General features: G+C 34.5%; 1 protein-coding gene across 1 annotated transcript in view; it reads left to right on the forward strand.

Annotated features, from left to right (window-relative positions):
- LOC142339186 (glutamate receptor ionotropic, NMDA 1-like) overlaps positions 1-14,077 on the forward strand; it is a 127,156-nt gene that overhangs the window by 99,508 nt on the left and 13,571 nt on the right. The window contains exon 12 of the mRNA XM_075388985.1: positions 1,724-1,861. Within this exon, the coding sequence (XP_075245100.1) occupies positions 1,724-1,861 (138 nt within the window). The remainder of the gene's footprint in view (positions 1-1,723; positions 1,862-14,077) is intronic.

The raw sequence follows: 14,077 nt of genomic DNA on the forward strand, positions 1-14,077 counted from the left end.
AGTGTTACGGTGTTAAGGGTGGTTCTCAATCTTAAAAGCATGACCTCCCACAGAATGTGCTGATGATTAGATGTCAGCAGCACGAAATTGCTTTTGCAGACATAATCTTGAAGTTAGGCAACATTTTTCTTAAGTTTTGCAATTTTTAAAAGTTTTTGTCGGTTTTGCTTCTGTTGGTCTCACATGTCCAATCAGGTTTCTGCTAGTCTATAAGTTAGTAGTTCTGTAATTTATGGCAAGAATGTGTGTTTTTTGAGGTCTTAAGTATAAAAAAAATAGCAAAAATTTTTAAAACTTTTTGTCTTTAATTCTGTTTTTTCTCTCGTGCATTTTGATTGGAAACCTTGATCTTGGAAACTCTACTACCATAATTATCTCTAAATTAATTGCTCCTGTTTTTTGTGGTGAACTTTTCTGTCTGTTTGGATAATGTTCAATTGGTCTGCTGATCAGGTCAAGGATTTTTCACTTGTTCATTCATTTATTTGGACTGTATTTCATGTCTTTTCCGGTTGTGTTGGTTTAGGTCGTCAAACAAAAAACTGATGTTTTACCTTAGTTCACAGCTTGCACATATTTGGCGTAAATTTTTTAGGCAGTAGTTTCCCAGCCAAGCAATCTAAATTAAGCAGACTCAGTATCGAGAAACGAAATTAAAGTAGAAACAGGATAAAGCAATGAAGTACAGTTTTAGATGCTCAGTATTTGCGTATGTATAATTACAAAATCCAATCAAAATAGCTCGAAATAAAAAAAATGTAAAAAAAAAGAATTTTTTTCCTTTTCGGTCAATAGCAATCGGGGCTATGGGAGTCAATGGCGGCTCTTGTTGTGTGCACACATATTGAAAACTGTTTGTATAAGCTTCCAACAAGTTTGTTTTTGGAAGCAGTTACTCATCAGATATCAGGTTAACTTATGCTTTCATACGATGCGTCTTGAATATTCTTGGGTCCCAATGATGCTCCCAATGAAACATGACGTTATAAGGGCTTTAAACTGAGTGTTGCTTTTTTGTAAGCAGATTAATTGTTGCTCAGCGTTATGATGCAGGCTTTTGAATTTAATGTAATTAAACTTTGTGATTGCACACTTCCTTTTTCTGAATCATGTCTGACAGTTTCTTGATAAACCCGATACAGTTTGATTGATCAGATAGTTCGATTCACGACCAGGACTGTTAATAGAAGTTATATTCCCAAATTTTATTCCAGTGTGCATTGGTGCAGCAGTGTTAAACAAATTTATAGCGTAAAGTTAACTCTGACAATGTACCCTTTCTTGTTATCGCCCTTATAATGGGAGACATTACCAATGTAATGTAAATGGATTTAAATGAGACTAAAATGCGTGAGCCTAAAATTTCTCAATTTGTTCATTTTCAATGAAATGTGTGAGTTTCCTGCTTCGAGCCGTTATCGAAATTCTTTCGGTCATGTTTCTTTTTAATCGGTCGGGTGGTTGTGAAACAGGATGAAAAAGTCAATAACTTTTTCATCGTTTGTGTGTAAGTTACATGAGCGAAGAGAAAATATCAGAAAAGAGAATGCTATTATTTATATTAAAAAATAAATAAAAATGTAACAACGAAAACGTCGAAAATGATTTTTACTGCAAACTGTTTGATGTCATGGTCAATAAGGGGCGCTGCTAATAGATAATAGATACCAAGGTAAGTTTGCGCGTAACTGAAATATCGTTACTAGACATATGTTGTTTGTAGAAACAGCCCAACAGCAGTCTGGCATCCTTCATCCAGCCCTTCCAGTACCAGCTGTGGGTCTTAATTGCCCTTTCAGTTCACGTGGTGGCCCTCATTCTGTATCTCCTCGACAGATTCAGTCCATTCGGCAGATTCAAGGTAGACTTTAACACCGCAGGTCTTTGATTCTTCTTTTTTAAGGTGGCCATCTGGCTAGGAAGCTATAACTTTATTTCGGCATATCATTACATTTTTTTTGTATTTTTAGCATCAAATAGTACAAATTTCATTTGATATAGAAATAATTGTTTCCCCACAAAACTTGTTCAATTAACCTAAAAGATGATCTACCGAATTTCATTTATGTTCGACCCCACTTCGCTAATTACTTTCGCAGCTCTTGGATTTTTGATAGCCGCCTCAGCTTCTCAGGCGGCTATTATAGCGCTCCTATTTTTTACAAGTCAAAGAATTTGGATTGTATTGGTGCGCTGTCTTTTTTGAGATCTGTTCACGCTTTTTTCGACTTTTTAACGTCAGTGAGAAGTCAAATTAGAGTGGTGATTCTGGTCACACTCAAATAGTAAAGGGAGCGAAAAATCGAGTAGGTTTGAGGCTTGAATGTTTTCAAGTTTGAGGCGTGACCTTTAAAGTGGAGTGAGAAATTGGTGTCTGAACAATTTGGCGGTTCTTGAGATGAATGTTTTTTTCTCAGGTGCGTCAATTTGACTTCTGTTCTCAAAGTTTCCTTTCCTTTAGTGCTTTTGAAACGGTACAGATGTGTTCTGATTGTGTTTATTGGCTTTGCTTGAATTCATTAACGGGCAGCTAAAACTTTTTCTGACTCTGCCACTATTTCTTGTCATAAAATATGAGTAAATTTTAGATTTTGCCCCCTTTTTTGAAATTATCTGTTGTCTTATTACTTAGTATCATCAATGATAGGTCTGATTGCGTGCTAATGAGGCATAAAAGAACCTAATTGATAGCTTGAGTTAATAGCTAGTGGTTTTCATGACTTTGACACTTTTTTTAAAAAATTTTGAGTCAATTTTTGAGTTCTGTAAGAATTTATTGTGCTTTTTGATGTCTTATCATTTAAACTCATTAGGGACCGTTCTCTGAAACTGCTAATAGGGGTTAAGTTCATCTATTTAATCGCTTTCGTTGAAAGCTAGTGCTTTCTATCTCTTTGACACTAATTGTTTTCAATAATATCAAATTTTGTGAGTTTTCCTTTTCAACTTCGTCGTCTTCACTCTTAGGCTCCTTATTGACAGGTCGCATTGGTTGCTAAATAGGCTTCAATTAAAGCAAGTCACTTCAGTTCTTAGCTATTGCTTTTTATACGCATGTTGGTTTTTATTAGAAAAATCTTAGTGATTTTTTTTTAGTTTTGCTCGTGTTTGTTGTACTTATTGCTGTGTTATCACCTAATCTCATTGATGACAGTTCTCAACGGTGGTCATTGAGGACTCAAGCATTTGATTTAATTGTAGCCTTCAGTAGCTTTTGCGTTCTGTGACTTTTTTACCAAGTGTTTTCAAAAAGTTTCAGCGAGTTTTTTTTCGATTTTTGGATATTTTTGTCTTATCATTTAATTTTATTAGCGAGAGGACTCATCGACATTTAACTACAGTTTGATTATAAGAAGTAGAGAATTATATTTGGCAGTTTGAGTTCATAGCAGTTGTTTTTTGATATTGATTCTGTCTTCTCATTTTTTTTACTTCGCCGAATAAAAATTTTTTGGCTTTACCTTAGTTCACAGCTTTTTCAACATTTTGCGGGAAATCTTTTTGACTTCTCTAGGCTAGTTTTACTCTTCTCTTATTCTACTAAAAAGTGTTTTTAGGCAGCAGTTGCACAGCAAAGCAATTCAAAATGAACAGAGTCAGTATCAAAAAACGAAATCATAAATAGAAAAGGGATAAACCCATAAAGCCCAATTTTTGATGCACGCTGCTCGTACTTTGTTCTTACTTTTTATGTTTACTTTTAAATGCTTACTTTTTTATGCTTACTTTTTTATGCTTACTTTTTCTTGTTCTTACTTACCATCTCTAACTGCTTATTGGTATTGATACTAGCTCTTGTGTCGATTCACTCCGAAACAGGGGTATGTTGAGCTCCAAAATGACATCAAAATAGTTCGCACTTTAAGATTGTTTGTGTACAAAAATCATTTTTTTCATAGTTCTCTGCATTCAATCCTTATCTTGTTTATGGGAATCAACTGTGGCTATTTTCCGGCAATCTGCCGGGTATGTTTTTTAAGGTGGCTCTCTGGCTAGGAAGCTGTGAATTTATTTCGGCATATCACTACATCTCTTTTGTATTTTTAGCATCAAATAGTTAAAATTTCTTTTAATATAGAAATAATAGTTTCCCCTCAAAACTTGTTCAATTAACCTAAAAGATGATCTACCGGATTTCATTATTGTTCGACCCCCACTTAACTGGGAACTGTATGTTCAACTGGTTTTTTTCTTGTTCGTTCAATTCTGACCGATCGATAAATTTGACGTAGACGGACATGATTAGTATCATTAGAAAGCCTATCGAGCGTCGAATGATAATTTTAAAAGATTTCAAATTTTGAATTTTGTCTGGAGTTATCCAGGTTTAATTTTTTGTGGGCATTAGTGGATATTGATACGTTTGCCTAATTACGATTATATTAGCAACAATTTCATGTTATTAACAGCGTTACCCAATAGCGAGCGAGACTGTTATCAATCTCATTGTGGTTTATACACTCGAAAGGAATTGGAATCTATCGAGGAGACGTCATTTTTAAAACGTCAGTGAGAAGTCACGTTGATGACGGTTACGTTAACATAGTAGAGGGTGAAAAAGAAAAGAATTTGCGAGCGTAATGTTTTCAAAACGCTTTTAAACTTAAGCGAGACATTTTTTTTAACTGGTTTTCGGATTTTAGGGAATTGTTTTTCAACTTCGGGCAATTTGTTTGCTGTTTTTAGTGAACATATAAAATTTTTGTATGTATTCTGTTTCGGCCCCCCAGCTTAGTGAGCATGAATTTTTATGAGATGTTTAATAATTTCTTTTTTCTAAGATCTGTTCACACATTTTCACACATGATTTTTGAAGCCAAATTGGAGCGATGATTTTGGTCACGCCGAAACAGGAAGTGGAGCGAAAATGCAAGCGGTTTTACGGCGTGAAATATTTTTGCAACTTAAAGTAGAGTAAAAATGGTATTTGCACAAAAATCTGATTTCTCGGTGGTAGTTTTTTGTTCACATGCGGCATTTTGACATTGATTTTCCTGTTTTTTAAATGATTTTTTTCTAAATTGTTCTGCCAATCCATCCATAGTCAGTTCTAGGTCTAGTTATTTCGTTTTAGTCAGTGAAAATTCTGAATTGAGTGAAAAATGTTCCTGCAGTTTTTTAAATTTGCTCTACCTTCTGATCAGTTTTTTTTGTTATGTCACCACTTTCACGTTTGAATCCTGACTCATCTCACTGTGCCAACTGAAATTAATTTAAATTCTTTCACTCATATTACGCAAGGTAGTTAATACCGTCAATGTCAAAAGAGCAAAATCAAAGTAATCAGGATAAAACTAGAATGCCCAGTCATAGTGCATTAGGTCATGAAAGTTCTTTAAAGTGGTTGCTATCTGGCATTAGTATTATGTTTTTTAGCTCTCAGTTTAGACGCTGATTTAAGTAAAATTTCAGAATCTAGCTGAATTGGCACACCAAATTAGAACACTTTTTAACACATAGAAAAATTCTCTCAATTTCTATCTCTGTGTTTCAATCCCGAAGTGCGGCAAACAGGTCAGCGGCAGCTAAGTTTTTCATTTAGATCTTAGGGTGTTGTAAAATTTTGGTGGATGTTTTAGTTTTGGTTGCATTTTCGTTTTGTTTTTGAGATGTAACCTTTAAGTTGGAAAAATTGATCTCTGTAAGCATGCATACATGAGTGAAGTTAATTTACTCAACAGAGCATTTTTAGTCAATAGATAATGGTTTTTTGGCTTTGACACTATTTTCGTGAAGTTTTAGTGAATTTTTCAGTTTAGCATTTATTTATGCTTCTTTTTGTTTTATCATTAAATATCATAATTGAAAAGTACCATTGGTCTTTCGAGGCATATGTCAATTAATTAATGTTTTCAGGTAATGACCTAAGTTTTTCTGGCTTTGACACTCTTTGTTTTGGTTTTGCCTGTTTAAATGTTGACAGAGTTTGTAGCAATTATATTAGTAGTGTCGTTTTTTATATGCAATTTCTGGTTTGACGGATTTTTGTGAACCATTTGATTTCGTCGTCATAAACGAGAACAGGTGGCGCCTAGATGGCATTAGAGAGCCTTCCTCTTAGAGCCTTTCAGCTCACTAGTCTCCAAGTATGCGACTCACAAAATGCTTTAAAGACGTAAACTCATGGTGTGAAGTGCGTTTCTTAGAGTTTAACCCCTCATTCACCCATCTCCCGCATCAGCTCCTCTCATTTCGCATCCCGCCAATCCACAACCCCTGCAGATCGTTCAGGCCGTAAGTGCAGCCAAATACGCCACCATCAACCCCCTGGTTTTGCTGAGTCTCCTTGCTGAAAGGACCGTTGGGTTTTTGAAGGCGACATCAACAAACTTTTGTTTTCTTTGAGGTAATATTTCTTAGGGGTAATGAAATCTAAGTTGCGCATAGTTGTTTCATTTTGTAGCTGAGGTTACTGACAAAGATGGCATTCAATTCTGAACACCAAGGATTTTTAAATGGTGCCTTCATTTGTTGGCATTTACTTGCCTTCTTGTTCTTCTGGTAGCTAACTGCAATTAAGAAACAACCTTTGCAGGTTTCAATTTATGAAGTCGAGGAAGGGTACCTAATTTTTCCCTCTTTCGTCTATTTTTATAAACCTTTTTGGGCTTAGAGAATTGATTTTTTGTTCCGTTACTATTTCCTGCCGGTTTTCGGCAAATATGTTGTTCCCAGTACTAAATTGTTCAAGTTAATGCAATGTAATTTAGTTTGTTGTATAAGATGACATTTTTATTATTCAAAGAAAACGTAGTTTTCCTTCGGTTAGATTTTTTCTATGAGCGTTTAGTTTTGCCTCATATATTTTGCTCTCTATCATTGGCTGAGGTTACATTAAAATTGATGAGTGTCGTGTTATTAGCGTCCTCCTCTGTTCAAATTTTGGTTCTCGACAATCGCTTGTATCGTTTTTTTAATCAGTTGTCTTCTCGATTTAAATGATCGAAATCGGATCACGCGTCGCGATTTCAAAGAGCAATTTCTTTAGGAATTCTAACACTGCTACTGATTTTGTGTTCTTGACGTCATTTTGTGCTCTATGCTGCCTGGTCTACTGGCAAATCGATTGATAAGTTTTTCGAGCACGCGTAATGAATATTATTTGGGAATGCAATAAATTCGTAATGAATGTGATTTGAGAATGCAAAATCTAAGTAGTTTAGGCAAGGGCAACCAAGGTGTGGAACCATAGCAATTCTTCTCTTGGTGGACTTCAGTTTTTGAAGCTTGGTTTGAAAATTGGATGGAATTTAAATTCACATTATCTTTTTGGTTGCTCGACAAAATTATGTTTTTTTTACCAAATCGTGTTTTTATATGACAAAGTCCTTTGTTTTTTTTCTGCACTAGAAATTGTATTCACGTGGACTTTTTTCAGTTTAATGCGAACTATGGTACTCGGTTCTATGTTTGCTTATTCTGCTGGTACAAAAAAACTAAACTAGTATTAAACTCACTGTATATGTCCTAATTTGAGAATACATCAAGTTTTGAGTTAAAAAGCCTTATATACCCTTTATTATTTGGACTTTTTCCAGTGTATATTTGGTATATATTTAAACCACGAATGTGGATAAGCCTCGTCGGAACATTATGCGCGAACGCACATTACCGAGCCCCCTAACAACTTAAGATCAGATCCAACTGAGTAACCCAAATTTTCTTAATAGCCGTCGTTGGTAATTGACAATCTGCAATTTGCCTTCTTTATCCTCAATTAGTAATGCGCGAGACTTCTCTGCAATTATTTACCAATTGGGTTTTCTTCTATGAATTGACATGTTGTTAACAGCTTCCGCAGAAAATTGTGAAAAATTCGAGTTTATTTACTCGAACAAAATATACGTATTTTGCGGAGTTATGCTGGGAACCACTGAACTACAGATTGTAGTTTGTTTCTGTCGCACAGAACTCATAACGTAGTTTAATTACCTTGACTCGATTGGTCTCGGTAGCTCAAAAGTATAGTTTGAACCTCAGCCTGTAGGTTTTTTCAGGAAACGAGAAGCTAGTTCGCTCATTTGAGAAAAAATGCTCGAGCTATTCAATCGACTGTCTATCTGTGATTGTGCTATCCTGTTTTTACGTTGCCTAATTATTACTATTATTACTAAATAAGTAAACCGTTTTTAGTTATATATGAACCCTCGTGTTTTTTGTATATAGTCATCAGGAAAATTTGTCAGAGATTTTTATCAAATTTGTGTCTAAAATAGATTAAATATTCTTTAGATGACTCTAAGGAGAGTGTAAAATCATGCTTTGTATACTTCTGTACTTAAAAGATTTCAATTTGTCAAACAGGTGCTCAAATGTTGCTTAATTTTTATGAAATTACTCAAAGTAGACGGACGATAACTTCTGGTTTTTCTCCTATTAATTTATCGACTGACATTTAAGTGGAACGAGCAACCTCGAGCTCTAACTGTCACCAGATTTTTATGAAAGTTATTTTTCATTCCTTTTAGTGGACCAAATTGTCTTAAAGACTGCTACTCTCGTGCGTGTGGTCCCCAGAGGTCGGGTAGAATAATATGAGATGAATGGATTTATTAGTTTGAGTGTGCCTATTTACTACCTGCAGGCGTGCCATGAATATTTAGTGAATTATAAATGCCTGTCATCTCATGTCACTCGAGTCTTTTTTCTTCTCTTTTACTACCTTCAATTTCCTCTTTTATATTATTTTTAAGTAGAGACTCTATACCATACCGAAAGGAAAGGAGTGTGTGGTAAATTTATAAAGCGATGAATTGATGCTTGAGTAATGAAGCGCATATTCGCATGAAACTGATTCTTTTTCCACATTTTGAGGTGTTTTAGCTCAAAGCTAGCAGACATTACAGAGCGCGTATTTTACTCTGTTTAATTGCAGTAGACAGAAAAATATAATGGTTTAAAACTTGAAAGTCTTGATTGACATGTACTTGGAACTATTTTTTTATAAACTTAGCTTCATTTTTATGCAACTTGCATGGATTTCTAGCAGTTTTCGGCTCTATTCTGCCTCCCCCCTACCATGCCCTCCCCCCTCCACCTGAGTGCTATTTGTTAATATTGATCTACTATTATAACATAACAGAAGTTATCTACTATTTTTTATATTAACATGATACATAGCAACATATTTATTGTAACTGGGTTTCATAATAACGGACGGGGGTCCAGAATAGCCCAGTTTTTGACGCCCTGTACTATTGAGGTCTTGTGCCCTGTATTATTGTGCCGAAAATTTTGCCCTGTTTCGGTGCCTAGTCTTTGCGGGCATGAAACGCTTTCAGACCCCTCCCCTCAACTGCAAAATGTGTAAATCGGGCGTTGAGGGGGTAAAGACAAATTAGATGCTCTTTATTTGGAAAAAAGCTATTGATTGAGATTCGTTCTTGCTTCGCATCTACCACTTTAACAATTGATATGACTGTCTGATTCCTAGTTGGGAAGTGTTCAAAGTTAAGGTAAACAAATTCAGCATATAAGTTGAGTAAATAAAATTTAATTTGGTTCCACTGAAAATGTCTACACGGCGTTCTCGTGGGAATAAGCACGTCTAACTCTGAGGTGTTTGAATCTGTTTTTAGTTCATGTAGCTTATGAAGAGGGTTAAAAGGGCGCTGAAGAGTTTATGAAGGTAGTGCGATGTGATTTAACGCCGAGCGATCATATTTGGCCTATGCTACATAAAATCCAAAGTATGTGTTCTCTGTTTACTTTATTGTTTTTTTCTTTATAAGCCAGCCAACAAATCGTCAGAATTAAGACTTTGATGGAAAGTGACGTAAAGATTTTTTTTGAAACCATGACAGTCTTCAATTCATACAAAAAGTTTTCACAATAATCCTCGTCATCTAAAAGTGTAGTAAATAATAATTGGTATCGAACAATGCTCTATTCCATTTGTTTCCCATAACCTGTAGTTTTCACTTGATTCTGTATAATCTAAATTGTTCTTGCTTTGAACCGCCAAATTGGGAGCAGTTAATGATGAGACTTGGCTACTACAAGTTGACGTAAGCGTATTAACGAAGTGACGAATTATCAATGTGAAGTCCTCTATTTGAGCAAACTTTATGATTGTACTGTTTTCGCTTATGTCATTTACAGGCCTATTTTTATCTGAGTTTTGCTTGACTATGCATTATAAGAACACACGTTACCTTTAGTTTTCGTACACAAAATAAAATGAAAACGACCGAAAACCGGTGTCAAACGTCAAAAAATATTTGCTCCCAAAAATCGAAAATCTGTTCAAACACCATTTTTCTAACTTCACTTCAAAAAGCATTTTGAAAAAATAGTCTCAAAACTACTCGCTTTTCGCTCCTCTTACTACTTCAGCGTGACTAAAATCACTACATCAATTTGACTTCCCCATTGACAAAAAACGTAAAAAGTGAAGAGATCTGTAAAAGACTACTCAATCACATACATTAGATACGACCAAAACGCGGTCTATTTCTGAAGACAAAGCTTTAATAACCAATTCAAAATGGTATCACATAAAACTTACATTAAACAAAGCAAAGTACTTCAAAAGAAAACATATAGGACCTGTCCTTGATGAGACTAGGTTACAATTAGACAAAAAGAAAAACAGTGCAAGTCATGAAAAACTTCAGGTATCAAAAGAAATATCAATTTAAAAGTACAGGTTTGTTGCTGAACCGTTTGATCCGACTTTTTGGCTAAAATTATTTCTAATTTGTTTCAAAATCAGCCTTTTTTAATCGAAAATGTCATCGAATATGCTCTTTAGTCCATTTTGTTTGAACTTACCGGAAGCACAAACCAGGGAACTGTAGACGAAGTCTCTCAAGCTCCAAATAGGGCTAGTTTTACTCCATTTTCCTATAAGAATTTTCTAAAATTTAATGTTTGACGTTTCTTTGCGCTTTCAACACGATAATTATCAAATTTTATCATTTAATTTTGATATTGACTTTTTTGTCAATTTTTTTTCGTTTAGCAAAGTTCAGCTTCGGTCCAGTCGTGGATTTTTCAAATCCAAAAGTGATTTGGATTGTATTCGGGGGATGTCTTTTTTGAAATGTTTTTGCCTTTGTTTAATTTAATTGTTGTTCAGTTCGTACTTGTTGATAGATCCTACCTATGTGCAAATGAGGTTCAATTAGCACATATTATTAATTGCACTCAAACAAAGTTAGTAGCAATTATATTAGTCCTGTTGGTCTTTTATGCGATTTTTCGCTTGACCCATTTTTCGTCTGACCCATTTGAGTTTTCGTCCTTAAGAGCGGGATAAACAGGTAGCGCCCAGCGGGCATTAAGTTTCATTAGAGGTCCTTAGCCGCGTTTAGTAGTCATTCAAATGCTTAGTGTATTGAAGCTACCGGGAAGACCATAGTTTAAGGTTAAAAGGTCATTTTTTTAGCCAAAAATTTTGCAATTTTTCGGGGTTTTTTTCCCGTCATTTTGCGATATTTTTGTTAATCCGGCCTAAAATTGAAGCTGGTGAAAGTTGATAAAGATCTTTTGAAAGACATAAGTACTGTTTATGAGACTTTTTATGACCATACCAACAAAAACACGCAATCAAATTTATACTAATTTATACAATTTTTTTAGTCTTTTTGAAAATGTTTGTCATATTTTGAGTTTTTCAGCCCAAGATGTCAAGGAACATCTTCTATGGTTCGATAATAGATTTTTGCATGTTTTCTAGTGGTAATGGAAATGTTTTCAACAATTTAACAACACGAATTTTATGGTTTTTTTTTACAAAACTTGCAATTTTGGTTCAATTTTTTTTAACCTTTATTGTCATCAAGTTTTTCCGGACTCACGGGCCGGAACACCTCCTTCAGAGTTTCATAATAAGTTACTGAAAAAGTTTTATTGTCCATGGAATAGTTTTTAACTTTTTAATATCACAAATTTTAGCAATTTTTTTAAATTTTTTCGTAGTTTTTGAGTTTTTTGAAAATTTTTGTTCTTAATTGGTTTCTCCAGCCTCTAGGTCACTGTATTTTTTCTAGATGTAATGGAATGTTTCTCAAGATTCTATCATCACGGATTTTATTATTATTTTTTCTTATTGTCATTATTCAGGTTTTTCAGCCTCAGAGGTCAGAGAACCCTCTTAATGGTTTGATAATAAAAAATTTTTATTGACCATGGAATATTTTTCAACGTTTTAATATCACAAATATTAGCAATGTTTTTGTTATTTTTTAGGTTTCACCGGCCTCAAGAGCCAAAGAACCTCCTCTAGGGTTTGATAATAGGCTACTGCATAGATTCTAGATGTAATGGAATAATTTTCAAGATTTTAATATCACGAATTAAAGCAAGTTTTTTTAAACATTTTCGAACTTTTTTATTTTTCCGGCACCAGGGGCCCAGGAACATCCTCCGAGGTTTGATAATAAGCTGCTGCATGGTTTTTAGAGTTAAGGAAATGGTAATCAATATTTTTTTGACTCGAGTTTTAGCAATTTTTGCTGAAATTTAAATTTTTTCAATTTTTGAAAAATTATCGTGTTCCAAGTTTACGGATCTTTATGAGCCAAAGAAACTTTTTAAGGCTTGAAATTGGGTTACTGGATAGTCTCTTGAGACAATCGAATAGTTCTGACGAGCAATTGTTTTTAAAATTTTTGGATATTTTTGCCCTTTTCTGTGTTACATTACTGGCCAACAAAACTTCTTGAATCTTGCAGATGGTTTACATGACAGAACTCCAGAGACAAAAAATGGTTATGAACTTTTTTCACGGTGAAATGTGAAAACTTTTTTTGAGTTTTGCCTTCACAGTTTTTTTTTCTATATGAGTTAATTACTAACAATGCTAGAAAACTAGAAGTTGCAGAGTCGAATCTCATCATGGAAATTATTCCTAGCTCGCTCTCTCTGTTGGATGGGGGTTTCTTTTCTCTTTCTCGTTCACGTTTATCTCGCGCATACTCTGTCCCTCTCTCTCTCTCTCTCTCTCTCTCTCTCTCTCTCTTTCCTCAACTTTTTTGTTGATGCCGCAGTTCAGCTGCTTTTATGTGGCTTGATGTCGTTAAACTATAAGCATCACATCACGCCCCTGCAATTAAACTAAAGCGATTCTCACTAAACCGTGGCTAGCTACTGACGAAGCCAACCGCTCGCCGGTCGTTTGGGAGCAATTCGCCCGACATCAGTCGATCATGTAATTTCGGAAATGCCGGTTTTTTTTTGGCTTTAACATTGTGCTTGTGTAAAATTGAATTTGCTTCTTTTCCAATGAATGTAAATTAAATCCTATTTGGAGAGTTATATTGAAATTGATGGTTTTTTGGCTTTGAAACTAATCTTTTTAAAGGTTTCCTTGACATAAACAGTTTTTACTTTTTGTCTTTTTACCTAGTTTCATCAAGGGCAGGTCTCATCAAGAAATACAATTTGCTTGGTTTAATGTAGGTTTTATGTGATACTCTTTTGAATTGATTATTAAAGGTTTCTCTTAAAAAAGGCAGTGAATTTTGTTCGAATTTAATTTTTGTGGTTATGTGATTTAGTTGTTTTTGGCTTTTTTTGAGGTCTGTTTAGTTTTGACCTTTTTTGTCAATGAGAAGTAGAGAATTAGAGTTGATGTAGTGACTTTAGTCACGCTGAAGTATTAAGAAGAGCGAAAAGCGAGTAGTATTGAGACGTGACCTGTTAAAGTGCTTTTTTGAAGTAAAGTGAGATGATGTTTAAACAAAATGCTTTTTTCGCTGGTTTTCTGTTCGAAGGCAATACGAGAGTTCTAATAATTCATAGTGTTTGTTGTTTAAACACCTCAAAAGACAACTGATGGTTTCCAAAGACTCTGACTATTTTTCGTCATGAAATAAGTAATTTGTGGATTTGGCCTATTTTTGTTGGTTAGTATTTTAGTGTCATCAATTATAGGTTTCACTCGGTCTATCAAGGCATTTTTGATTTAGTTTATTGATGAGTTGAGGTTTACGGTTTTCAGGACGCTGATATTAACAGTTCTCAAAATTTTTTCCAGCTTTTTTTAGTTTTTTTTCTGTCATTTAGACTCGATATGGACAGCTCTAAGAGAACCTCTTGTGAAGCTAATTTCGTTCTTATAAAAGATTTATAT

This window comes from Convolutriloba macropyga, chromosome 5, assembly GCF_964194025.1.
Source record: "Convolutriloba macropyga chromosome 5, txConMacr16.3, whole genome shotgun sequence".
Lineage (NCBI taxonomy): Eukaryota > Metazoa > Xenacoelomorpha > Acoela > Convolutidae > Convolutriloba > Convolutriloba macropyga.